At 48.8% G+C, this 27,871-nt stretch overlaps 1 protein-coding gene across 1 annotated transcript in view; it reads right to left on the minus strand.

Moving 5' to 3' along the window:
• GALNT17 (polypeptide N-acetylgalactosaminyltransferase 17) overlaps positions 1–27,871 on the minus strand; it is a 507,972-nt gene that overhangs the window by 275,256 nt on the left and 204,845 nt on the right. Inside the window, exon 3 of the mRNA XM_062179837.1 lies at positions 5,281–5,447. Within this exon, the coding sequence (XP_062035821.1) occupies positions 5,281–5,447 (167 nt within the window). The remainder of the gene's footprint in view (positions 1–5,280; positions 5,448–27,871) is intronic.

Here is a 27,871-nt window from a genome sequence, read left to right on the forward strand (position 1 = left end):
AGACTTGGGACAATTCTGGAAGTCACTGAATTGTATACTTGATAACAATGTACTTTAAATGTAGTATGAATTATACCTCAACTAAAAATTCGAAAAAAAAAAAAAAAACAAGGAAAAGATGGCCATGAATGGGCTAACCATGGGGTCTTTCAAGAATTATGACCTAGAGTTTTCTGCCCCTGAATCCCCCCACTCCAACATAGACTGAGACCCAGAGATGCTGAGAGCCCAAAGTCCCAGTGGCCGGGAATATGGACAGGTAGCACCCCCCTCGACAGCCGCTACCTGTATGCTGCTGGAGGAGGAATAGGCAAAGATGTCCAAGTCTCGATGATGAGCTAATACAAGGTGAAGGCAGAAAATGAAGCCTTAGAAGCAGGTGTCAAGGGCACAAGGAGAAAGGCAGGTTCATCACGGGGCCAACGGACCTGGGGTTTCCGAGGGACCCGTGGCTCACCATCAGGCTCAGAGGACCAGCAGGTTCAGCGCTTAGTGAGCTGAGCAGGGAGCCAGGGAGACAAGAGCAGTGGCAATGGGAAGGTCAGGCAGGAGCTGCCAGAATGTCCCCGCAGCCACAAGGTCTGCCCAATATCACTTGGGCAGGAGAGCGCCCCCTGGAGACAGTCAGGAGGAAGTGAGGAAGTACTGGCAAATTTTGCTTGAGCATTTTTCAGTGTGGTGTACCTGGTACAGAGAACTCCATCTGACAGCCTTATCAAAAACCGATGTCAAGACGCAAGCTGGATGCAGCACATGAGGTACAGTAAAAAAAAAACAAAAAACAATAAAAACCAACACTCTAACAAGGAAGACACAACAGTCCTCCCTCACCTGGGCACACCCAGCCACGGTCACCTGGCTTTGTTCACCTTCATGGCCAGGGCAAAATGCAACCTGCGCACAGAGCATCCTACTCCCATTAAATGCTGCTGTTGGTGGAGCTCTTTTTTTTTAAATAAAAAGGGCAGCGATTATGCTTTATTCTTCAGGGGGAAAGAGAACATTAAGTTGTTTATATTATGCGATCTTCACTATGTAAAATGTGCATTTAACAGGAGGGTGAGCACGCAAATAAATGAGCAGTTGCCTCTGGTTAGTCTCTTCCCTATTTGTTTTTTTCCAATTATATTTGCTTTTTGATATATTCAAATTTTCCTACAGAGAGCATGCATTACTTTTAAGATCAGGAAACAAAATTGTTAGGCTGGAAAACAATGTTTTAATCAAACTCCAACAGAAGGTAAGCAGGCATAACAATATTAATGTCAGAAGAACTAAATTCAGGGCTAAGAAAAGGGGGCATGTTTTAAAGATGCCGACAACACTACATAAGGGTAAGCAACTGTCGCCGATAATGAAGGTGTGTAGATACAAATCTACAGTCACCAAAGGAGCTGACAACAACACATAGAAATCAAACATTATTAGGAACGCAGGAAGGAATGCCATTGTAGGAGACTTTACAACGCCATTATCCAAAAAAAAAAAAAAAAAAGAGATTTCAGAAAAAAAGCTCACAGTCTATCTAAATACACAAAATTGCTGTCTGGCAGGAAATTCTGTTCTGTGATGACAGTGTGCGGGGGGTCTTTTCAAGTTAGATAAAGAACATTTACACAACTCGATAATACTAGTTGCAAAGAACATCTTAATAAAATAAAAAAAAACAGTACATTTCTCTTCCATTTCAAGAAAAAAAAAAAACATTTGTGGTCTGGAGACAAATTCATGAGGAGCAGAGCCAGGAAACAAAGAGAAGGAAACGGGGTGAGCGTGCTGAACCCCTGGCCCCCTGAGTATTTGGGGAACAGAGAGGAGGAGAAGCATGTGGAATTGACTTGAGGGTCTGACGGAACCAGACACCCCCCTCTGCTCCCCTCACCACTACACAGCTCCATTTAGACCTGCAAGGTGAACGCTGGCAGGCTTGGTGCTCCTCAAAGTGTGGCTGCTGCACCTGCTGTGTCTGTGTCCCTAGGAGCTGCAGATGCTCAGCCCCACCCAAACCTCCTGAGGCATCACTCCCTCCAGGGTGCTGACGCTGAAGCACCTGCTGTTGCAGGTGTGTAAGTACCCCTGTTCCCTCGCCGCTGGAGCAGGTGCACCCAGTGGGGTGGGTCTCACCTGGTTCCCATGGTGAATTCAGCTCCTGCTGCCGTCTTTCTGGGGTGCCTTCCCTCCCAGTCTCACCTCCTAGTCCTGCACTCATGCTCAATTCACCTCCCAAATAAAAGGCTTGTGCTGCTGTCTTTGTTCTGGGGAAACCGAAATTAAGACAGCTCCTGAACCCCCTGAATGCCGAGTCCTGGGCTGCAGATCCCAGCTCTCTACAGCTGGGACTCACTACGCCTTCTGTTCCCCTTACTCTGGGAGCACCACCCGTAGAGAGTCCTCACCCTCTGGGTCTTCCAGCCCTTCTCTGTGCCACCTCCAGCCTCTGCCTGCCGATCCCCAAGTCCTCCTCCCTCGCTGGGTGAGACTGAGGGTCAACCACCAGGGGGACCCTGGGAAACAGTCTCACGCAGCACTGTGGGTCCACTTATGTAAGACACGGCGCTACCACACCACATGCTAACCCGTGCTGGGGCAAGTAGATGGCCTGAGGGCTTGAGGATGTCAGCAAGAATTCTCTGAGAAAGTGACGTCTAGGGGACACGTGGGGACAGGTGGGAGAAGGCCACAAGAAGCAGAAAGCCCAAACAGAGCATGGACGTTAAGCTGCAGTAAGGGGGATAAGGCAGGTGCAAGGCTTCGGAGAGAAGGAGGCTGAGGGCAGTGAGAAGGGGGGAGGACTTCACTGAGCGAAGGAACTGAAGAGGCTTCCTCTCGCGAGAAGACCATCACGGTGAAGTTCAGGAGAATCTGTAGACAATGAAGTGACCCAGGATAAAGGGAGAAAAACTAGTCCTTAAAGGCATCTTGCTGGAGCCAGGTGCACTGGAGCCCTTCAGAGCAGGGGGCAGGTTCACAAGGGGCAGCAGGACTCCGGCTCCTGGACTGATTCAATGTCAGAGGCTCAGCCCTGTGCTCCTGGAGAAGCAAGGGTCCTTAAAAATGTTCATGCAGGGGCCAGCGCCGTGGCTCACTTGGTTAATCCTCCGCCTGTGGCGCCAGCATCCCATATGGGTGCCGGGTTCTAGTCCCGGTTGCTCTTCTTCCAGGCCAGCTCTCTGCTGTGGCCTGGGAGGGCAGCGGAGGATGGCCCAAATGCTTGGGCCCTGCACCCGCATGGGAGACCAGGAAGAAGCACCTGGCTCTGGCGTCGGATTGGCGCAGCACCAGCCGTAGCCATTGGGGGGTGAACCAATGGAAGGAAGACCTTTCTCTCTGTGTCTATAACTCTACCTGTCAAATAAAAAAAAATGTTTATGCAAAATGGAATTCAAAGAGAGGTTTACTTTGGTGCAAACAACTGTGTGATGCCTACATGAAAGGGATCTTTATGAAAAATATGTTATTATAAAGCAATGCAAGGGCTGGTGTGTGGTACAGCAGGTTAAGCAGCCCACATCAAAGCACAGGTTCAAGTCCCTGCTGCTCTGCTTCTGATCCAGCTCTCTGCTCATGCGCCTGGGAAGGCAACAGAAGATGACCCAAGTGCTTGGGTCCCTGCCACCCATGTGGGAGACCCAGATGAAGCTCCTGTCTCTTGGATTCAGCCTATCCCAGCCCTGGCTGTTGGGAGAATGAACCAGGGGATGAAAGATCTTGTTCTCTCTCTCTGTCACTCAGCCTTTCAAATCCATAGTAAAATAAATCTTTACAAGGAAACTATGCGCGGATTTCAAAAAACACACCAAAAGTAAACTATCTTTTTTTTTGACAGGCAGAGTGGACAGTGAGAGAGAGAGACAGAGAAAGGTCTTCCTTTACCGTTGGTTCACCCTCCAATGGCCGCCGCGGTTGGCGCGCTGCAACCGGCGCACCACGCTGATCCAATAGCAGGAGCCAGGTGCTTCTCCTGGTCTCCCATGCGGGTGCAGGGCCCAAGCACTTGGGCCATCCTCCACTGCCTTCCCGGGCCATAGCAGAGAGCTGGCCTGGAAGAGGGGCAACCGGGATAGAATCCGGTGCCCCGACCAGGACTAGAACCTGGTGTGCCGGCGCCGCAAGGCGGAGGATTAGCCTAGTGAGCTGCAGCGCCGGCCATAAACTATCTTTTAATGCTGGTTTCCATGAACTTTTTGAAGTACGCTGGTAATCGGGTCTTAAACCAGACCCGTGGCATCGCTATCTCTTCCTCCATTTCTTCCTAACTCAGGAGGAGGTCGTGGCGGGATAATCCTCCTCCTACTCAGCAGGCTGAAAGCCCAGGGCTTAGTCCACTCCTAATCCCGTGGCTGTGCAGAATCTTAGCCTCCCTGGCCAGCAAGCAGGCTTTCCCAGCCATTGGGAGCTCCTGAGGGCTTCTCCCTGCAGTGAGTATGGTGATTTTTGTAAGCTGTGAGCCCTCACAAAGCATGATGAACCAAACCCATCCTTCGCACTTCTGTCCGGTTATCTCCAAGGATGTCCGGGGAGCTTTGCTACTGTCATCCAATATTTGCTTGCTTTATATTTTTAATTGATCCACGGCTCCTAGTAGAGCTGAATTCAAAAAGACCTGTAAACATCCTTGGCTTTGACCTACAATCATTCTTTTAAAATGTTTATTATTTTCATCTGCTTGAAAGGCCGAGAGAGAGAGAGAGAGAGAGAGAGATCTTCCATCCACTGATTCGGTCCCCAAATGCCCACAACAGCCAGAGTTGCACCAGGCCAGAGTCAGCCACCAGGAACTCCATCCAGGTACTCGAATCATCACTGCTGACTCCCAGGGTGCACATTAGCGGGAAGCTGGGTAAGAAGTGGAGCAGCAGGGAGTGGAGCCTGCACTCTGGGATGAGACACACAGGCATCCCAAACAGCAGCTCAACCCGCTCAGCCGAAGCAGCCAACCCTCCAGGATCACACTGAGAACCGAGACGCAGAGGGGAGTTCTGCCGTCCGGTGAAGAGGTCCCAACAGAATTTCTTCTTTCACCTCTTGGAGAAGGACAGAGGAGGTGGCGGAGGGGGCGTGGGATGGGGAGAAGGCTGGGGGCGGAAGTCAGCCCTTCACCATCGTCTATTAAGGGAAGTGCATCTAGATCCACGAGCATTAAGTTATTCCTACGAGCCCTGGGAGCCAGCGTTCACCTGGATTTCTTCCTCTAAAACATGCCCCTCCCCACTCTGGCTCCTTGGGAGTGGGGAGTGAACATGGCCCCGCCCTCCAGCTGATAGCAGGCAGCCCCCCTACCTTCGTCGCTGTTGTCATCCACCAGGATGATCTCCTTCAGCAGGTGCGTTGGCGTGTGGTTAACGGCACTGTGCACGGAGCGCAGAATCACCGACAGGGCCTCGTTCACGAAGATGAAGATGATGGAGATCTGGGGCAGCTCCTTGGAGTACTTGAGCTCCTTGCACCTGGGGGACAAGGAGCCAGGGGGGGACAGGAGAGTTAGAGGCAGCACCGAGGCACAGGTGAGGCAGCGGGCCTCAGCGAGGATTTCAGCCCAGGCCTCCCAAGGCGTGGATCTCTGGTTGCTTCTTGACCTCCTCCAGGCCAAGAAATGAAAAATGAAACCAAGGAGGAGATTAAAGGACCCAGTCTCATTTCCCCCAATTTTTATCAAATGCAATGCATTCTATTCGGGCATGCATCTTACTCGTAGCTACTTGTGTCACCCAGGTGTGCCCCCACACTTCCCCTGGCCCTGTCTTCAGTGCACACCCATCCAATTTCTGATTCCTAGCACCTGCGTTTGCATGCCTGCAGCTGTCTTTACCGCCACCTAGGCAACTGCCCTCATTTTGGAAGCTCTTATCTCAAGACCCCTGGGAGTGGGTGTACAAATAGCCCAGCTCCCTCTCCCTTTGACAAGTTAACTCTAAATTCCCCCAGTGGGATTAAGACCCCATGACCCACAGCTGCAATCCGCATCACAGGTCTTCCCTTCCCAGTCTTAATCCCCCTAGCAGTGCCCTTGTCACCTTTCAGGCAAACCACCTGCACTCGGGTCTAATACTCCTGACCTATTTCCAGAGTAACACAATCAAGACATCTATTGAACGCACAGGTGACTAGCCACAAACCAAGATCTCTGCTCCCAGGGAGCTGCCCTTCCAGAAGAAATGAAACCACAGGCCAACAACAACAAATAAGCGGATTTTCCCACTTGCAGCTATCATATCTTAACCCTAACTCTAACCTAACCCTAACCCTAACCCTAACCCTAACCCTAACTCTAACCTAACCCTAACCCTAACTCTAACCCTAACCCTAACCCTAACCCTAACCCTAACCCTAACTCTAACCTAACCCTAACCCTAACTCTAACCTAACCCTAACCCTAGCTCAAGCCCTAACCCCAGCCTCAGTCCTAACCCTAATCCTAACCCTAAACATAACCCTAACTTTTTTTAAAAAAAAACTTTTATTTAATGAATATAAATTTCCAAAGTACATCTTATGGATTACAATGGCTTCCCCCCTCCCATAACTTCCCTCCCACCCGCAACCCTCCCCTTTCCCGCTCCCTCTCCCCTTCCATTCACATCAAGATTCATTTTCAATTCTCTTTATATACAGAAGATCAGTTTAGTATATATTAGGTAAAGATTTCAACAGTTTTCCCCCATATAGCAACACAAAGTGAAAAAAAATACTGTTGGAGTACTAGTTATAGCATTAAATAAGAGTGTACAGCACATTAAAGACAGAGAACCTACATAATATTTTTTTTAAAAATTAATTAATTTTCTATGCCATTTCCAATTTAACACCAGGTTTTTTTTTTTTTCATTTCCAATTATCTTTATATACAGAAGATCGATTCAGTATATAATTAGTAAAGATCTCATCAGTTTGTACCCACGCAGAAACACAAAGTGTAAAAATACTGTTTCAGTCCTATTTATAGCATCACTGCACATTAGAAATCACATTAAGGACAGATCCCACATGGGATGTAAGTACACAGTGACTTCTGTTGCTGACTTAACAATTTGACACTCCTGTTCATGGCGTCAGTAATCTCCCTAGGCTCTAGTCATGAGTTGCCAGGGCTATGGAAGCCTTTAGAGTTTGCTGACTTTGATCTTATTCCGATAGGGCCATAGTCAAAGTGGAAGTTCTCTCCTCCCTTCAGAGAAAGGTACCTCCATCTTTGATGGCCCCATTCTTTCCACTGGGATCTCACTCACAGAGATCTTTCATTTAGGTCTTCTTTTTTTTTTTCCTTTTTTCTTTTCCAGGGTGTCTTGGCTTTCCATGCCTAAAATACTCTCATGGGCTTTTCAGCCAGATCCAAATGCCTTAAGGGCTGATTCTGAGGCCAGAGTGCTATTTAGGACATCTGCCATTCTATGAGTCTGCTGTGTATCCCGCTTCCCATGGTGGATCATTCTCTCCCTTTTTGATTCTATCAGTTAGTATTCACAGACACTAGTCTTGTTTGTGTGATCCCTTTGACTCTTAGACCTATCAGTCATCAATTGTGAACTGAAATTGATCATTTGGACTAGTGAGATGGCATTGGTACATGCCACCTTGATGGGATTGTATTGGAATCCCCTGGCACATTTCTAACTCCACCATTTGGGGCAAGTCCAGTTGAGCATGTCCCCAATTGTACATCTCCTCCCTCTCTTTTTCCCACTCTTATATTTAACAGGGATCATTTTTCAGTTAAAATTTAAACACCTAAGAATAATTGTGTGTTAATTACAGAGTTCAACCACTAGTACTAGAACAACAACAACAACAACAACAAATACTAAAAAGGATAAAGTATTACATTGTACATCAAGAGTCAGGAAAAGAGCTGATCAGGTCATTGTTTCTTATAGTGTCCATTTCACTTCAACAGGTTTCCCCTTTGGTGCTCAGTTAGTTGTCACCGATTAGGGAAAACAAATGATATTTGTCTCTTTGGGACTGGCTTAATTCACTCAGCATGATGTTTTCCAGATTCCTCCATCTTGTTGCAAATGACCGAACATAACCCTAACTTAATCCTAAACCTAGCCCCCGCCCTAACATTACCCCTAGCCCCAGCCCTAACCTAACCCTAACCCTATCCCTAACCCAAACCCCAGTCCCAGACCTAACCCTAGCCCTAGTCCTAATCCTAACCCTATCCCTAACCCTAACCCTAGCCCCAGCCCTAACCCTAGACCTAACCTAACCCTAACCCTAACCCTAGCTCCAGCCCTAACCTTAGCCCTAGTCTTAATCCTAACCCTAAATCTAACCCTAACCTAATCCTAACCCGAGCCCTAGTCTACACCCTAATCCTAACCCTAGTCCTAGTCCTAGCCCTAACCCTAACCCTAACTGACACACCCAACCCTGGTGCATGGTGTTCTAAAATCGCCCTGGGGGCAGGAGCCGACCTCCCTCCTGCTACCCCTGCCCAGAGATGAATGAGCAGCATCCGGTTCACCCAGGCTGGCCTCAGGGGCCCGCAGCGCTGGCCAGAGCTCCAGGTGATGTGACAAAAGATTGAACACCCGGGGAACACACTGTGCAGCCCTCGGTCACAGAAGCACCTTATACTCTCTCTAGGCAGCACTGCCGGGATTTTATTGTTACGCCTGGCCTAAGCCATTTCGGAAACAGCGACCAGAAACCTAGCAGAACGGAGCACATATGCGCATTTTAATGCACCCTTCCTCTCTTTGAGGGAGATTGCACAATATATAGCCCAATGCGTGAGCCAGCAAAACAAAGGAAACAGGACGGAGGGATGGAGTGAGAGGGCTGAGATGCTGAAGACGGCGCGAGAGATACGGCTGTTTTTTATGCGGAACAGCTCGGACTGTGTCGGGCCGTATTAATCAAGTAGGCAATTTTCGGAAGAAAATAAAGCTTTGTTACAATATACGCGGGTGTCTCCTGGAGGGGACCATCCAGGGACACATTGATCATGCAGGCTCATTTTTACTGTGTCGCTGTAAATCTACTTCTGGGGGTTGCCAGCAAGTTTCGGGTGGCTATTGAAAGGGCTTCCGGCAGTCGGTGAGAACCATCTCATGAACTGTGTGGTGCTTTAAGGGACGAGGGCACCCCAGAAGGTCACCTGGACGAGGGCACCCCTGAAGGTCGCCTGGAGCCCCCTCAGCCCTCTGGAGCCCCCAAGTCTGGCAGGTGCCCCAGGACTCACCAGCTTGTACAGGGAGTACACACCCACTGTGCACACCCCACTGCTGATCCTGCACCTGGTGTCTCACAACAGATTCTGCTTCTTGCTATGAAGAAGAAAGGCCAGACCAGACTGCATACCCACACCGAGACAGGGGCTCACACCGCAAGCAAATACCAAGTTGGAAGTCGAGCCTCTTGCCTTGAGCCGGCAACTCCACCTGGTGAAGTGAGACATGTGGGAGAGCATTTGGGGGATGGGGGCCTCAGTCCTGCCCTTTGGGGGGCCGAGGTGGCTTTTCAGTAAGTCAATAAATTTGTAAGAGCCGGCACTGAGACACAGTGGGTGAAGCCACCACCTGTAATGTCTACATTCCACATGAGCACCGGTTTGAGTCCTGTTTGCTCCACTTCTGATCCAGCTTCCTGCTAACGCGCTTGGGAAGGCAGCAGAAGATGGGGCAAGTGTTTGAGACCCTGCCACCCCTGTGGGAGACCCAGATGGAATTCCAGTCTCCTAGCTTCAGCCTGGCCCAGTCCTGGCTTTTGCAGCCATTTGGGGAATAAACCAGTGGATGGAACATGTGTCTCTCTATCTCCCCTTCACTCTGCCTTTCAAATAGATAAACACATCTTTAAGAAATAAATAAAGCTGGTATCCCCAAGTATCAGCAGACAGAAGTGTTCCAGTATACATGGATCACATTCCCCTGGACATGCTGTTCACTCCCCCAACACACACACACAGACACACACACACATCAGTCTCTTCACCTGTCAGGCTACAAAGCAAACCACGCCAGACTCAGCACCAGGCTTCCTGTAAGGATCAGGCGATACAGAACCTCTGAGAGTCCCAGAAACAGGTGCCGTGCTATCGAATGAGAAGGTCCAGTCTGCCTGGCTGGCTCCTCCTTTCTGCCTTCTGGCCTCTCTGTCCCCCCTGCACATCCCCCATCACTATGACGTCCAGAGCATCCCCTAGACTGAGGACACCCCCCCCCCCCCACCGCACAGGACCCGCGGAGGGTAATTATTATGAAAACCAGCATCATTTCTGCTGCTCCACAGAGGTAGACTCTTTTAAGTGTGGGATGTCTTTTCTTTTTGTAAGATTTATTTTTATGGCCGGCGCCGCGGCTCAATAGGCTAATCCTCCACCTTGCGGCGCCAGCACACCGGGTTCTAGTCCCGGTCGGGGCGCTGGATTCTATCCCGGTTGCCCCTCTTCCAGGCCAGCTCTCTGCTATGGCCCGGGAAGGCAGTGGAGGATGGCCCAAGTCCTTGGGCCCTGCACCCCATGGGAGACCAGGAGAAGCACCTGGCTCCTGGCTTCGGATCAGCACGGTGCACCGGCCACAGAGCGCCGGCCGTGGCGGCCATTGGAGGGTGAACCAACGGCAAAGGAAGACCTTTCTCTCTGTCTCTCTCTCTCACTGTCCACTCTGCCTGTCAAAAAAAAGAAAAGAAAGAAAAGAAAAAGATGTATTTTTACTTATGAGAGAGAGAGAGAAACAGAGACTGGAAAGAGCAGCAACCCCTTGCCCCTCAGTGAGCATGCTGGATGGATTCCCGCTGTGACCTTGTGACCCTCAGTGGGTCCCAACTGCACGAGTCCTGGATGACCCACCCCCTGCACACAGAGCTCCCCCACCCCCACCCCATCACCTCCTCATTCCTGGAAGGCACTCAGGTGCCCAGTGCCACAGTGGTGGGTGTCAGGCATGGCACCTCTGGGTGGGAGGGGAGCAGTCAGCTCCAAGTACAGCTTGCAGCCCCGTCTATAGGACTGCACATACAGAACTGAGGACATTTCTTGCCTCCCCATTGGCTGTGAGGGTATAAAAACCACATACGTAAGAGCAGCTGCAAGGCCGTGTGAATAAAAGAAGGGATCAGAAAACTGACAGACACCCGCGGAGAGGAGAGAGGATGATAAACCCCATCAACTGCAAAATATCTCAAAACCCATCACTGGGAGGTGCTGGGCGCCGCCTCTCTCTCAATCTTGATGCAGATCTGGGCCCCAGAAGTCACCAATTCCCTCCCAGTAACTGGTCAGCAGGCAATCAGCAATCCTTGGTGCGAAAGAAGCTTGCTGGCAGGAGAGCTATCTTCAGATCCAGATCAATTTTCATCGGTGCCCAAGGCCCAGTGGGGACTACGAAGAAATTCAAAACCAGGTTCCCCTGGAAAGGCTCATCGGGAAAGGGGTTCTCAGCAAAGCTGCTCTCAGAAAAATCAGAGGCAAATGAGCCAACCCAGTATGGTCTCTGAGGCTGTGAGCCTCTTACTGACCATCGGTCCATGGGTCTGTCCATTTTCCCACGTGCCTAGGATGCTCCCTTGAACTCCCACATGAGGGTAACCACTATTCCCCTTCCTCCACCCTTTGCCCCCCAACAGCCAATGACTTCACTTAGCACCCGAGGTGCCCAGGATCCTACTTCATAGTTGGCGAGCTGGGCGGCCAGGCTGCCTCTGGAACCCACCAGAGGGAATCTCAGTTGAAACACGGGGGAGCAGGTGTTGTGGCACAGGGGGTTAAGCTGCCATTCGCAGTGCCCACATCCCATATCAGGGTACTGGTTTGAGTCCCAGCTACTCCAGTTCTCATCCAGCTCCTGCTAATGTGTCTGGGGAGCAGCAGATGGAAATTAATTGGGTTCCTGCCATACTACAGCAGACTGGGGCGTCACACCCCATCAGAACCTTGTCATTGCAGTCCCTCATCCTGTCCCTGTCACAGCCGAGGCGCTTTGGACCCACAGCTCAGGATGTCCAGAAGAACCATCTAGAATATGGGTCGCCACATCGCAATGATGTCTAGACACACACCCCTCCCCGCCCCCAGGACTTCCTCACTGCCTGGAGCCGCTGTACCTGGACCACAGACAACGTCAACCATCATAATGACCTTTCCTTCTGTACCTGTGTTCCCAGGATCTCTGTGTCTTGGGGCTGTCTGACCTGTGTCCCCAGGATCTCCGTGTCTTGGGGCTGTCTGACCTGTGTCCCCAGGATCTCCGTGTCTTGGGGCTGTCTGACCTGTGTCCCCAGGATCTCCGTGTCTTGGGGCTGTCTGACCTGTGTCCCCAGGATCTCCGTGTCTTGGGGCTGTCTGACCTGTGTTCCCAGGATCTCCGTGTCTTGGGGCTGTCTGACCTGTGTTCCCAGGATCTTCATGTCTTGGGGCTGTCTGTTTTCTCCCCAAGCCAGCCCAGCTACAACCTCTGCACTTTCCTTCAGCCATGCTCTGCCCTTGCCCACCCCTCCTTCCAGGTCCCTTACCCCTAGGACCTTCTGAGCCCATCCATCCATCCACTTGACTCTGCTCCCTCTCACTCACACAGCTGACACTGCAGTTCGACTGCTCACCTCTGTGCAGCTGGGGCCGAGACAAATCCAAGGTGGTCCCCCCACCCCCACCCCGGAGTCTCTTTGTAGGACAGGCAGGTCAGAGCCCTCGATTCTATTTCTCTACACCCCCCTGGACCCTTCACCACTTTCTTAAGCCCAGCCTCCCTCTCTGCAAGGAATGGCGCCCCCTCCTGCACACAAGAGGAAATCAAAGCCAGTGGCATCCGGGAACTTGTCAGGAAGGTGAAGTTCAGGCTCTACCCAGACCCCTGAGTCAGAGTCCCCCTGGGGGTGCCCAGCCATCTGTCATCTGTCTCATCAAGCCACTCAGGGGACCCCCATGCACATGGAAGTGTAACAAGCACCCCCTCCTGCAAGCAAAGCCACCTCGAACTCATCCTCCCTACTCCACTCCACCTTGCGGGAAGCCAGGTCCTAGAGGTCAAAGGTGACCCCTTTGTCTTGGCTGAGAGGTGCCAGCCGCCTCCCACCTAGCTCCTCTCCTCCCTCCACCGACTTTTTCCACTTATGGAAGAGATTCAAGTCTTCCAGTTACATGAAAATATCCTCACCCCATTCCTCAAATGAAGCCTATTTAGCTTAGATCGAGACCTCACTATTCTCACACCCCTCTCTCAGCTTTCTCTCCCAGGCAATCTTCCCCAGCCACTGGTTCTGGTACCCAAGTTGCCATTTTCTGCCCATCCCATAAATTCCAAAATTCCTCAGGGATCCTTTTTTGCCCTTTGCTGTTCTCTTACCCTAATCTGGCCCCAGATGACCTCATTTGAGTCTACAGCTCCGGCAAGTACACGGGCAACTTCCAAAGCTGTGTCTCTGGCCCGGATCTTCACCCAAGCCTCAGCTCCTGCTGGACGGCTCCCCAGTGCTCCAAGTTCAGTTCCAAGGTTACTTGGCCTGAAACTGAACCCCGATCTCATTGTTCCCCCCTGTGGTCATGGAAGGGCACCATCCTGCCTCTTCAGAAGTCAACCAAAGGCTGGGCCCATCAACATCAGCAACTGATCACTCCATCCTGGAGATGCCACCACCTCTAGGATCTCTGTGTGACAGGTGTCCCTTCACCCCCATTTTTACCGCCTTAGTTTCAGTCCTCCTCACCCACCTCCGAATGACATCCTTGTCTCCAGTCTGCACTGCCTCCCCGGCAGCCCAATGCCATCCCACCCACCCTGGTGCTACCAGATCTTTTCCGAATGCAACGTGGTCACATCGAGCTCCTACTTCAACTATCCCTTGGCCTCTCCAGAGCACTCAGAATGTGGCTAAAACTCCCTTGCTTAGCACCCAAGCTGAGAACCTGTTCGTGTCTCCCACCCGGTCTCCTCTCACTTTCTCAACTCAATATAAATATTCCATTGCTTCTATTTCACATAAACTTTGCTCTCTGCCTGAAATGCTCTTCACCCTACCCAACTCTTCCTCCTCCTTCGTTGCCCTCTGCCTGATGTCAGAGGCTACTTCTTCATGGCTTCCACACCCTCTGCAAGCTGACATCAGCGCTCCTCTGTCTTCCCCTGCCGCAGAACAGCTACTGTGTCTTATTTCTTTCTGTTTCCCAGAGCGCATGATGTTTGGCAGGGAGATGTTACAGAATAGAAATACACCTTCCTTCTCTATGTATTCCCTCCACCCTTCTAACGATCAAAGGTATCACTTATTTCCTGCCACAGAGATAACACAGGTGATGACACCTCCACACTTCAAAGCCATCATCCCCAACACAACTGTGCTTCTGTCTCTGTGGATTTACTAATCAGGGCTCAAATTCCCAAAGCCGCCTAGGTCAAGTACATTAACTAGCCCTTCTGCTTCCTTCCTTATCCTCTGAGCTTCACAAGGAATGGCACCATTTTTAGCAACAGCAGAACATGCAAAATGAGACGTGGCGTCGAGTGACTGAGATGTATGGGGTTTCTCTTCTGCAGCTCTCATTATTAGGACAAATACACACTTTGCTGAGTGGCTTAATTTCCTCCAGGAAGGAGGCGCACACCTCATTAGCTCAGTTCCCCCACACAGAGCGAGCTCCAGGACAAACTGCCTACCCTAGCATTTGAGTCCCTGGGTGCCCATCCTACTGGTTGAATTGGGCCAATTTTCATGAATCAAGATTCAGCCAGCTCTGTGGTAGGAGTTCTTGTCTTAGAGTCCATGCAGCCCCAGGAAAACTCGCTGAAGTTGAATGCCACACAGGGCACATGCATATTGTGTTGTTTTTTCTTGGAAGACAATGCACATCTTTCATCATCTTTCTCTGGAGAGCTGGACCCGGGCCAGAGAGCGCCTTTGTCTGTGTAAAATTCCAGGTCATTGTCACAGACCAGCAAGTGACCCAGGCCCTGGTGTCATGCACGTCAGAGGCAAGAAACTCTTACAACTTCTTGGCCAACCTGGCTTCTACAAACACTGATTTTGGAGTATTCTCTTGGACATTTCTGATTCTTGGACTGAACATTTATTGGCTCCATGGCTACCTGGAACATACTTCTCTCTTGAGCCACAAAGAGTTGCATTGCCAAGGACAGAGCAATTATCTTTAGTCAACAACAACAACAAAATGCATGAGGCTGTTCTCGGCCAAGGCCATGTTGAAGGTGCAGGAGGAGGTCCTGGCATGAGCCAAGACCTATTTAGGGGCAGAAGAATATTTTAAGGGAAAAGAGCCCATTCTTTGTCTTTGGTCTTTGTGCTGATCATAGTTCACTGTATATAGAGCACAGGTTTCCTGAAAAGTGAAGAGGGGACACACACACACACACAGATACACACACATACATACACACACACACAGGCCGGGCATCCCTCAGATTCTCAGGTCAAGAGATGAATCTGCATGGTACAAGGCAGCCTATCTTGCTGTATTCAACAGGAGCAAAAAAGGAAAGAAAATCCCCAGAGTTTTATTAAGCAATGGTTCAGGAATAGAATTTCTAAAAACAATTAAGGGTAAATTAATGCAGACAGTTTCAGGCCAGAACCAAGAAGCCCTTGGTGCTGTGACGATACAGGAAATGCTGACTACATTGTATTCATACCTGGTATTTGTCCTGCACCCTTTCTAAGCTAAGTGGAATGAGAGGGGAGATGAAAATACATTAGGAGCTGATGCAAATTGGAAAGAAATAATAGCAGCCTCATTCCTAGACCCCGCAGACCCCTAGCTTGGTCAACAGGACTCTTTTTTTTTTAAGATTTATTTATTTATTTGAAAGTCAGAGTTACACAGAGAGAGGAGAGGCAGAGAGAGAGGTCTTCCATTTGCTGGTTCACTCTCCAATTGGCTACAACGGCTGGATCTGTGCCAATCCAAAGCCAGGAGCCAGGAGCTTCTTCTGGGTCTCCCATGTGGGTGCAGGGGCCCAAGGACTTGGGCCACCTTCTACTGCTTTCCAAGGCCATAGCAGAGAGCTGGATCAGAAGTGGAGCAGCCGGGTCTTGAACCGGCGCCCATATGGGCCAAGGTGTTAACCCACTGCACCACAGCACTGGCCCCAACAGGATTTTTTATAGATACCCAAGGTTATAAAACCCTCTACTCAGGGCCAGTGCTGTGGTGTAGTGGGTGAGGCTGCCGCCTGTGGTGCCGGCATCCCATATGGGCATCGCTTCAAGTCCTAGCTGCTCCACTTCTGATCCAGCTCTCCGCTATGCCTTGGGAAAGCAACAGAGGATGGCCTAAGTCCTTGGGCCCCTGCACCTGTGTGGGAGACCTGGAAGAAGCTCCTGGCTCCTGGCTTTGGATCGGCATAGCTCTGGCCGTTGTGGCCAGTTGCAGAGTGAACCAGAGGATGGAGGACCTCTCTCTCTCTTTGCCTCTCCTTCTCTCTGTGTGCAACTCTGACTTTTAGATAAATAAATACATCTTTAAAAACAAAAGCCCTCTGCTCTCAGCCAAGGTCTCACCACCTCACCCCCTCCCAGCCCCCCCCCCCAGCCCCCTCCAGAACTCCAAACTAAAGGTCATGACCCCATACCTTCAGCACCACAGTGAGAACTACCACAGCAGTACTGTTTTTCCTTCTCTTGGTTTCTTTGAAAGGCAAAGGAGTTGTAATCACTGTTTTTAAAAGTTTCACGGAGTTGAAAAACCAGAGAGAGAGAGAATCAGCCCTTGGCTGGTTTACTCTCTAAATGCCTGCAACAGTCAGGGCTGGGGCAGACAGAGCCAGGAGCCCACAACTCCTACCAGGTTTCCCACCTGGGTGACAGGGACACAAATACTTGAACCGTTATCTCCTGCCTCCCAGGGTGCATGTTAGGAGGATGCTAGAATTGGAAGCAGAGGCAGGACTTGGTCCCGATTATTCCAATACGGGAAATGGGCATCCCAAGTGGTGTCTTGACTGCTTCGCTGGACATCCTCCCTATCTATCGTTTTTCCTTTTAGTGTTTGCGCCACATTCACCAGTCAAGCCTGACTTTTTACTGACCGTAATCCTGAAAACACTTCTGCTGTCCCCCAAATCTCCAACCCATGTTCCTTTTATTGTTGTTACCTCTACGAAGCCAAGGGCAGGCCAGATCCAACACTGGGTCAGATCCTACGCACCAGTTCGATCTAGCCTCATCTTGCCCACCTTGGCCAGTCCTAAGGCCTTCTCCCTCCAGGGACTGCCGGAGTGACGGAGCTGCTCCCATTTGTGTCATGCGGCAAAAGCATTCATGGCCCTACCCTTTGACCTCTGACTCTCCAGTTCTGCCTGCAAAAGAGATTATGCCTGCTTTTCCCCAACCCTTGAATCTGAACTTGGCCGCATGACTGGTTTTGATCAAGCAGGGCCAGGTGTTGGACACCAGCTGTTCCTGCGCCTCGGACCGTCATCCGGGAGAAGCACTGGGCTGAGCGATGGTTCCAGAAGACGATGCATTTACAGTTAGTGTTGGGTGCCAGCTCGGCTGGATTGAGGACCACCAAGAGCACTGGTAAGGTATCCTTCTGGAGTGCAGCTGGGAGGAGATCGACACAGGAACCTGAGTGCAGCTGAGTGGAGAAGGTCCACTCGCACTGTGCTCTGAGGATCAGAAACAAAGGTGGAGCAAAGGCTACTCTGTCTCTGGGAGTCGGGCTACACTCTCGCTCTTCTGTCTTTGAACACCAGAACTCCAGGCTCCCCCATCTTTGGACACCAGCCTTAGACCAGTGGTCCCTAGGATTCTCCTACCTATGGCCTTAGATTGAGATTGAAGCCATTGGCTTTGCTGGTTCCAGCCTTGGACTGAGCCCCACCGCCAGCTCCCAGGGCCTGCAGCTTGTGGAGCACCTGTTGGGGGACTTCTCAGCCAGGTCTCCTAATAAATCTCTTGTGTATCTGTCTGTCTGTCTGTCTGTCTATTTCTACCTCCTGATTCTCTCTCTCTGGGGAACCTGACTAGGATGGAAGACATGGTGGGGGGGGGAGTGACCCCCGCAGGACACGCATGCCCATGAGAGCCCGGGCACTGCAGAAACCATGCTCATACTGCACAGGGCCATTCCTGGTCCCAATGAGACAAGAACTAAGTGTCCCCATTTTGAGAGGAAAAAAAAAAAATCAAGGCTCAGAATTTCTTCCCCAACATCAAGAGGGTGGTAGACAGAGCTTGACATGCAGCCCAGACCTCCAGGGCCCCAAAGCCCGTGACCTAAGGAGGGAAACGTTCCTCGAGGAATGTCCAAGCACAGAAATGAACAATGGCTTCTGTGCCGGCTTTATTGTGTCACCGTAGTCTTTGGCTTTTCACATCGAACAGGGGTTACTTTTCCACTTTAAAGAAACACTGCATGTGTTACTTTCATAAAGATTCCTATGGAAATAGTCTTAACAACTGACAAATGATCTTAGCATTGGACCTGGAAGAGTAACGGGGAATAACAAACAGCAAAACGGTTGAGGGGAAAAGGGTATTAAGGACTCCTAGAGACATATATATGATGTTAAATCCAATCTAAAGCTATCGTAATTGAATCAGCGTGGTCCTAGACCAAGCCAGCTGACAACTGAAACAGAATCAGGAGACAGACAGAGCTGATCTTAAAAAGTCTATGCCGAGAAGATGCCGCCAACTAAAGGGTAGGGAAAAAAAAGCGTTCAATGCATGATGTTGGGGTAAAGCAGTGAGAATGTCCCCTGCAAACACTTCAGAGGAATTTCAGACAAATCAAACTTCATTTTCAGCTTTGTGGCACAGCGGGTTAAGCCACCACCTGGGATGCCAGCATCCCATATGGAAGCACCAGTTCAAGTCTTGGCTGTTCTGTTTCCATCACACCTTCCTGCTAAAGCAACTGGGATAACAGTGGAAGATGGCCCCAGGCTTGGGTCCCTGCCATCCATATGGGAGACCAACATACAGCTCCAGGCTCCTGACTTCAGCCTGGATCAGCCTGGGCCACTGGAAGTGAACCAGCAGATGGAAGATATTCTCTCTCTCTCTTTCTCTCTCTCCGAATTCTGCCTTTCACATAAATAAAATATTTTAAGAATTAGAATTCTAAATAGAAGGAAAATAAAAAAGATAAAAGTGAATATTCATACAAATTCTGGGTATAGAAGAATTTCTAAGTAGTTTAATAATAATTAGAAACCTCGGCTCATCAAAACAAGATTAAAAGACAATAGTAAATTGCAGAAAAAAGAAACCATTTACAGCAATGACAAAAGAATACAAGATCTTATACTATTCAATCTCAAAAAACCCAAAGAACACAATTAGATAAATAAATGGAAAACAGGAACACACAATTGAGAGAACAAAAGAACCAAACGACTAACAAATGCCTGAAAACAGGTGGAACCACACTAGTAATAAAAGTCATTCAAAGGAAAACAATGAAATGCCTGCGCGCCTCTGGGTGGTGAAATTATAAATCATGTTTATTGCTCCTTTATTGTTTTCTTGTTCTTATTTTTTATAATGAGCAAACACAACACAGAAAAACACGTCAGTTTAGATGAATTCATGGATGACAGAGCCATATTGCAAAATTAAAGGGAACTGCAATGCTTGACTCTAAGCCATTGATTTTGACACGACTGTGACATCAAGTGCCACAATTGCCCTCTAAGGTCACAATTAGAAGCAGAGTTCTGTGGGGGAAACCAAAAATGCAACTATGTTATCTTTTCAAATGGGGGTAGGGGGTGTATAATACTGCTGGATCTCATGTAACCATTATGGACAACGAACACAACTATTGCCCTAACATGGGCCAACTTTCTTATCTCTCCAGCAGTTATATACCATGATGGGCTTGTATAATAAACACAAAATCAGTCACTGAGCGGGTACACTTCCTCTCCCAGTGAACACAGAGGTCTGAAACGCATGAGAAACTTAAACATAAAATGACTGTCATCTTATTTAAAAACTGAGTTAGCTCCAGCTCTATGCCAATTTCTTAAGGTAATGGGAACTGTCATTTACAATGATGATGCCGCATCGGATGTGAGCCCAAGGCTGGGTGTTTTATAAAGAAGCTGACCTGTCCAACCGAGTGTCTCTGGCATCTAATCTCACCCATTAATTCCCACTTTTAAAATAACCTCACGACTTTCGTGACCAATTCCTAGCTCTTGGCTGCATTTCTGCTCCGGGATAAAACGGTATGAAAAGAAAATTTCAATCCTCTTAAGTCCCAGCTTCCATTGGCTTTTCAACATCTTATAAATTCTTCTTGCCACCTGCGTCATTGCCCAGACATCCCTAATCCAAAAATCCAAAGTGCTCCAAAGTCTGAAACTTGGAGAGCACCAACATGATGTCACAAGCGGAAATTTTACACTTGACTTCATGTGACAGGGTCACAGTCAAAACACAAAAGATTATTATAATGATATAATGGTCAAATTACCATTGGGCTATATATGTAAGGTATATGCAAAACAAACAAATTGCATAGTCAGGATAGCTCATTTTATATATATATATATATATATATATATATATGCAAATAATTCAAAATCTAAAAAAAAACGTGGAATTCAAAACACTTCTGGTCTTATGCATTTTGAATGAAGGCTACTCAGCAGATACATTTCATTCTGGTAACTTCGTCTCATCTAGTGCTTTCCTTTTCAAAATCCCACAGGTCAGATCGCATGCAAAGTTTTGGAATCTGATATGTGGACTCAACTCTGCGGATGAAGGAGGGACAGAAATGCGGCCAATAGGGGTAGGTATTAACTGCAGCGATTAAGATACTGCGTGGAAGGTCCACAACCTGTATGGAGAGCCTGGGTTCGAGTCCCAGCTCCACTGCAATCTCAGCTTCCTGCTAATGTGCACCCTGAGAGGCGGCAAGTGATGGTTCAAGAAACTGGGTCCCTCTCACCCACATGGGAGACCCAGCTTAAATTCTTAACTCCTGGATTAGATCTGGGCCAGCCCCAGCTGTTGAGAGCATTTGGTGGATAAACCAGAGGATGGATGATTGCTTTCTGCCTATCTGCCTTTCAAATAAATGAGTAAAAAAAAAAAATCACAAAAAAATTTTTTTAGATAAATGCAGCAGATACATGAAGTAAGAACCGAGGGTTCTCCAGAGTGTGGTCTTGGCTCCAACAATTTACCTTTCTCATCAGTAGTCCGTAGATTGCATGAGGTCAGGGACCACATCTTCTCAGCCAACATAGTTCCAGCACACTAAAACCCTTAATTAATATTTGTCACACATATGAATAAGGAAAACAGACAAGAAGTACCGTAGTTGCCTAGGGCTTAAGTGATTGTGTGGAGCCCACAGTCCCAGGATTCCAAGAACTTTTTGAGGACCAAGTTCCCTCCAGGGTATTGCCTGTGCCTGGGTGAAGATGTTACAACACATCACTGGAGAAGAAATCTCATCTTCCCAAGGATGGTGACTTCACTGGATTCCAAATGTTTTCCACCCCATCCGATGGCAGGAGGCAAGAGAGAAAATCCCCAGGAAACTGAGCAGCACAGATCAGCCCTGATGCCTATAGGATGAGCATTGCCTATGCCTTGATTTTCACATGGCTCATGGATCCATTTAAAAATCCGGTTTGTAACACATCAAAGACAAGTGCATCTATCTCCCAGAAACATCAGCTTAACCATGACACTTACAAACACCGTGTGAGCATCAGCAATGTGCCAACGAAGTGTTGACGACACAGAAAATTTTAAAAACCTTACCACTACCCTGGAAAAGCTCATAGCTCAGAGCAGGCATTATGACACAGTGGGTTGAGCCACCGCTTGTGATGCTAGCATCCCATACGGGTGCCTGTTTGAGTCCCAGCTGCTCTGTTTGCTTCTGATCCAGCATTCCTGCCAATGTGCCTGGGAAAGTAGCAGGTGGCCCCTGCCACTCTTCTGGGAGATCTGGATGGAGTTCCAAGCTCCCAGCTTCAACCTAGCACAGTCCTGGCTGTTTGGGGAGTGAACCAGTGGATGGAAGATGTCTCTCTCTCTCTTTCTCACTCTCTGTCTCATTCTGCCTTTCAAAAAAAATCTTTAAAATAAAAATAAACAAAGGAAAATCCCACTGCTCATAAGATAAAATGATATGTAAAGCATAATTATGACATGGAATGATAAATGTCAAGATGTCAAGGCGGGTGTTCAGAATGCCTTGAGAGCTTATTTCTGCTTGCAAGAGATGGACGGGAGCCCAGGGAAGGCACTGCAGAGGAGCCACAGTTGGATCTGGGCCGGGAGGCACAGGTAGGTGATTTCCAGGTGAAGATCTGCAAAGCGAAAGCCAGGAAGAAGGGGCAAACCTCTCCAGGTAAAATGAACAGCAGGTGCAGGAAGAGGGGAGAGAACACTCAATGTCCTGCCATGAAACAGAATTGGGTGTTTCAGGGACTCAGCGGGGAGAGGAAGAGAAAACAGCACTGGATCGGGTGTTCTGACCCCAGTGGATGACACTCAGACTTGACCCTCCAGCTGCGGGAAGCCCTGATGTCACAGATTACAGAGCAGGGCAGTGACAAAGCCACACAGGGCATGCGTCCCAATCAACGAGCAGCATGTCTGTGAGTCCGGCAAAGGCAGGACTTTGGGGGCAGAGCTACGGACTTTCACAAAGCACACAGGTGCACGCACCCCCTGTCCCAGGAGCTCATTCAGTCTCAGTTCCTCCCTGAAGCCCCACGTGTGTCCAAATCCTTAGATGCTCAGGTTTCTTATATACAATGGTGCAGTGTTTGCATGTAAGCATACTTCTAAGTGTTCATAGAAAATGGAATTATAGGCCGGCGCCGTGGCTTAACAGGCTAATCCTCCGCCTTGCGGCGCCGGCACACCGGGTTCTAGTCCCGGTCAGAGCGCCGGATTTTATCCCGGTTGCCCCTCTTCCAGGCCAGCTCTCTGCTGTGGCCCGGGAGTGCAGTGGAGGATGGCCCAAGTGTTTGGGCCCTGCACCCGCATGGGAGACCAGGAGAAGCACCTGGCTCCTGCCATCAGATCAGCGCGATGTGCGGGCCGCAGCGGCCATTGGAGGGTGAACCAATGGCAAAAGGAAGACCTTTCTCTCTCTCTCACTATCCACTCTGCCTGTCAAATAAATAAATAAATAAATAATTAAAAAAAAAGAAAATGGAATTATAATATAAGTTTGGGCCGGCCATTTGGCCTGGTGGGTAGGATACTGGTTACACCTGCTGTGCCCCATATCAGAGTGCCTGGGGCTCCCAACTCCAGCTTCCCCCTAACGCAGACCATAGGAGGCAGCAGCAATGGTGGGGATGGAGTGACTGAGTTCCTGCTACCCACATGGGAGACCTGGATTCAGTTCCTGACTCTGGGAGTCAACTTGGCCCAGCCCTATCACCAACATCTGACAGTGAGCATGGAAACACGTTCTCCCTCTCTCCCTTCTCTCTCATTTCAACTCTCTACCTATCAACTGGAAAAAAGTATTTTTAAAATATTTACTTACTTATTTGAAAGGTGGAAAGAGAGAGAGAGAAAGAGAAAGAGAGAATGTTCCATCCACTGATTCACCACCCAAATGGCTGCAATGGCTGGAGCTGGGCCGATTGAGTGGAGCTGGGCTCCTCCAACCCAGGAGCCAGGAGCTTCTTCCAGGTCTCCCACATGGGTGCAGGGGCCAAACCACTTGGGCCACCTTCTGCTGCTCCCGCACGTGCATCAGCAGGGAGTTGGATTGGAAGTGGAGCAGCCAGGATTCGAACCCAGCACCCTTGTGGGATGCCAGCACTGCAGGCGGCTGCTTGCCAGCTATGCCACAGCACTTGGTCCCAAAAAAAGTTTTTTAAAAGAAGGTAAGTTTATTTTGATGCAAAATGAACATTTTTTTCATAATAAACACTTTTCTAAGAAATTTCAAAGACTCCTCCTATATGTGGATTTCAAAAATGTTTGGAACCAAAATAAGCTCTTTCATTCCATTTTCCACAAGGTTCATCTGACCCATGCGCTCCCTCCAGGTACTTTAAATGATCTCTAGATTATTTCTCAGCCATAAGCAATGCAAATGCTGGAAACAGTTGCTCTGCTGTATTGTTTGGGGAACAAAGGCAAGAAAAATGTCTGCTCAAGTTTATCACAGGCACAATTTTTTAAAACAATATATTCAGTCCACAAATGCAGAACCCAGGAATCTGGAAGCCAACTCTACCCCACGTCTTCTGGCCCTCTGCGTGGAGCGCTGACTTGTCCCCTGTACTCCATCCTGAATAAAGATCCCCAAAAACAGAAAATTCCTTGCCCACACGAAATTGCCTAAGAAACAACGGCAGCTTGTGCTACACAGCTCATTGCATTATTGGCAGAAGATGGTGTTTTTCAGTTCAACCCATCAGAAATGAACAAGGCATTTTCCCTTGCAGGCAAACACCGGAGCTGACCCCGCACTTAAATCTGAGAGGGGCCAGTGAGACCAATGAAAGAACAGGTAACTGGCCACATCTGACTTTCCCAACTGCCCAGAGGCCTCAGGCATTAGGGGGCCTAACCACGACCTGGCCCCACTCTTTAAAGGCCAACCCCACAAAACTTGGGGTTACCCATGCAGAAATCACCAACAAAGGTGCCCGTTCCAAAGGCCACATGGGGCCACACATCACAATGGCACCAAGAACAGGTACACACACACACACACACGGAAACCCTTGGCTGGCAGCTGGGACTTCTGGTTTCCACCCAAACTCCTTTTGGTCCCACACCTGCAGCTTACCCTGACGCTAGTACTGGGCTAGAACCAAATCAACGTTTGGGGAGGATACTCTGAAGGAAATCACAAAGTTTTGAAACATCAAGTCAAGCAGAAAGACCCGTAAGAAGATTACTGGCACAGTTGCTGGTAGAGTCGTTCAGATGCCACGCGGGGTGCCTGTACCACCATATGGAGGAGCCTGGGTTTGAGCCCCAGCTCTGGTCTCCACTCCAGCTTCCTGCTGATGGCCACCTTGGGAGGCCGCAGGTGATGGCTCAAGCACCCGGGTTCCTGCTACCTACAGGGGAGACCTGGACTGAGTGTCCAGCCTCCGACTTTGGCTGAAAAGCAACAGCTCCAGCTGTTGTTGTAGTCATTTAGGGAGCGAACCAGCATATGATGTCTCTCTACCCATCCCTCAATCATCCATCTATCTCTAGCTCATTCAAATACATTAAATAAATAAATATTTTTTAAATATTTATTTTATTTATTTGAAAGACAGAGTTGCAGAGAGAGAGAGAGAGAAAGAGGAGAGAGAGAGGTCTTCCATTCGATGGTTCACTCCACAGTTGGCCACAACGGCCAGAGCTGCGTGATCCAAAGCTAGGAGCCAGGAGCTTTTTCCGGCTCTCCCACGAAGGCGCAGGGGCCCAAGGGCTTGGGCCATCTTCTAGTGCTTTTCCCAGGCCATAGCAGAGAGCTGGATCAGAAGAGGAGCAGCCGGGACTAGAACCGGCGCCCATATGGGATGCTGGTGCTTCAGGCCAGGACTTTAACCGGCTGCGCCACAGTACCGGCCCCATAAATAAATCTTGAATAAGAAAATCACTATAGTGGTTTAAGGGATTCAAGATGAAAGAAGACCTTTAGTTGATAAAAGATATTCATTCAGACAATTAGATGCCCCTCAACTTACACTGTGGTAACCCATTGTTAAGTTGAAAACATCGTAAGTGAAAAATGAACTGAGAATACCTAACCTACTGAACATCAGAGTTCAGCAACAGTAGACCATGGAGCACTTGCTGTTCCCGTGTGCCTGTGGGCTGCCTGGGGTCTGTGGTTACTGCCACTGCCCAGCGCTGTGACAGCCCGTGGCAGCACAGGTCACTAGCCCACAAAAGCTCCAAGTTCAAAATGGGAAGCCCAATTTTCACCAAATGCCCATCAATTTCACACCACTATAAACTCAAGGACTATCTGTGTTCACCAACACATGTACTTAGGACATAATTTGCAAATATATTAAGCACATACTTTGGACTGAAAATCCAAAAAGCAAAAGACAAATTCACCATTACCCTAAGACACAGCAACAGCTCCATCTCAAAAAACCACTAAAGAGACACAAAAATATCCAATAAATGCTGGCATAGGAAAAGACAATCAACCTCTACAGCCATCAAAGACATGCACTCAGCAACTCTAAGGAAACATTTCTGTCCTTCAATTTGTCAAAACAAGTTGAAGAATAGTCGTCTATGGTGTTGGGTGCAGAGAAACACATTCCTGTATTGTTGATTGGCAATTAACAACCAAGGCCCTTGGAGAGAGAGAATCTTTCAAAACTAAAAATGGGCATGTCTAGCCTACTCGTGCATAAGAAAATGTAAAAAATACACACATATAACAGCTAGTAATATTCACCTCTGCTTAAAAGAGTAAGCTTTAGGGCTGGGACTTGAAGAGGAAATTTTTCTGCTCTATGTGCATTTCCTTAATTCACAAATAGTTCTTTCAATTGATATTTGTGCGCTTTCTTTAAATAAAAAAATGTAGGAGTGAGTGTTTGGCCTAGTGGCTAAGACACTAGGTTGAGATACCAGCATCCCATACCTGAATGGTTTGGGTTTGGTTCCTAGCTTCTGGTCCTGATTCCCGCCTCCTGCCAATGCAGACCGTGGGAGACATGGGTGATGGGTCCAGTAGCTGGGTTCCTGCCATCCACGTGGGAGACTGGGATTGAGTTTCTGGTTCCTGGTTTTGGCCTGGCCTAGCCCCAGCTGTTGTGGGCATTTGGGGAGTGAATCAGCATTTGGGAGCTGTTTCTCACTCTCTCTCCCTCTCCATCCTTCTCCTTCTCTCTCTCTTATCTCAAACACATGGACTTTTTGAAGACTTTCAAAGACTTTAGGTTTGGCAGTTAGAAACTCATTGGAGACATCTGCCCTTTTCAATACAGTGTTTACTACCGATGGGTAGTAGAGGAATTTAGATGTAATGACTTAAACCTGTTCCTTCCAGAAATCGTGGAGTGGAGGAGAAGGAGGGAGGAGGGGTGGAGGTTAAAAAGAGGAACAGTCACGTGGGTCTCAGCTGTAGCCAATGCGTCCCTCTGGTCTGTGCACCCACATCCTTGAAAAACCTCACTCCTGGGTCAGCTGGAGGGGCCGAATGGCAGGCAAGAAGCTCTAGTGTTAAGCTCTAGTAGGCAAAGTAATGACTTCTTCAAAATGAGAATACCTGGTACATCTACCTGTTTTCTTCCTGAGGCAGTTCACGAAGTCCCTGATTCTGTGAGTGTGGTTAAGAATTGTTCTAATGAGTAATGGCAAACAGAGTCTAAGATAAAATAGCTTTGGCCACATGTCTTCACTACTCCATAAAACATTCTACTTTGGATGACCCAAAATGCCAGGAGTCAAAAAAGGCAGCTCATCGAATCTGTGTTGATGTCTGGCTTCGAGTCCTTGGTCTACCTCTCTGAGGAGCTGTGAACAAAGTTACTTGGCTGCTGGCATCAAGGGGACACAGGGAGCCTGGTTTCGAATCAGAGAAGGGAGAAGTTAGAGAAGAGTGGAGAATTCCAAGGGGAGGGGGAGACAGCAGGCACACGAGTGTTTGGATCAAAGGCGCTAGGGGAGCTTGGGTTGTCCAGAGAAAGCCTCTAAAATGGCGGCCGCCATTGGCTGCTGGGATCTTTGGAGTGATGGAGACACAAAGTGATTTTCCAGAGGTTTCTCTCTCTGAGGGCAAGGACTTGGTCTCACTTTCACCACTCTATTTCTTACGCCTGGCGCAACTGAAGGCACATCATCCATATTTCAAAATGTTGGTTACTGAGTAAATGAACACATTAAAAATGGGAGGAGACTTGGAGAGCAACTCGTTCAGGTCCCTGTATTTGAGGGCAAAGATACTCAGGGTGGCTGAGTTGGTTCTACAACCAATACTGAAGAACTGTGGCATGTCACA

Source organism: Lepus europaeus, chromosome 21 (assembly GCF_033115175.1).
Source record: "Lepus europaeus isolate LE1 chromosome 21, mLepTim1.pri, whole genome shotgun sequence".
NCBI classification, from domain to species: domain Eukaryota; kingdom Metazoa; phylum Chordata; class Mammalia; order Lagomorpha; family Leporidae; genus Lepus; species Lepus europaeus.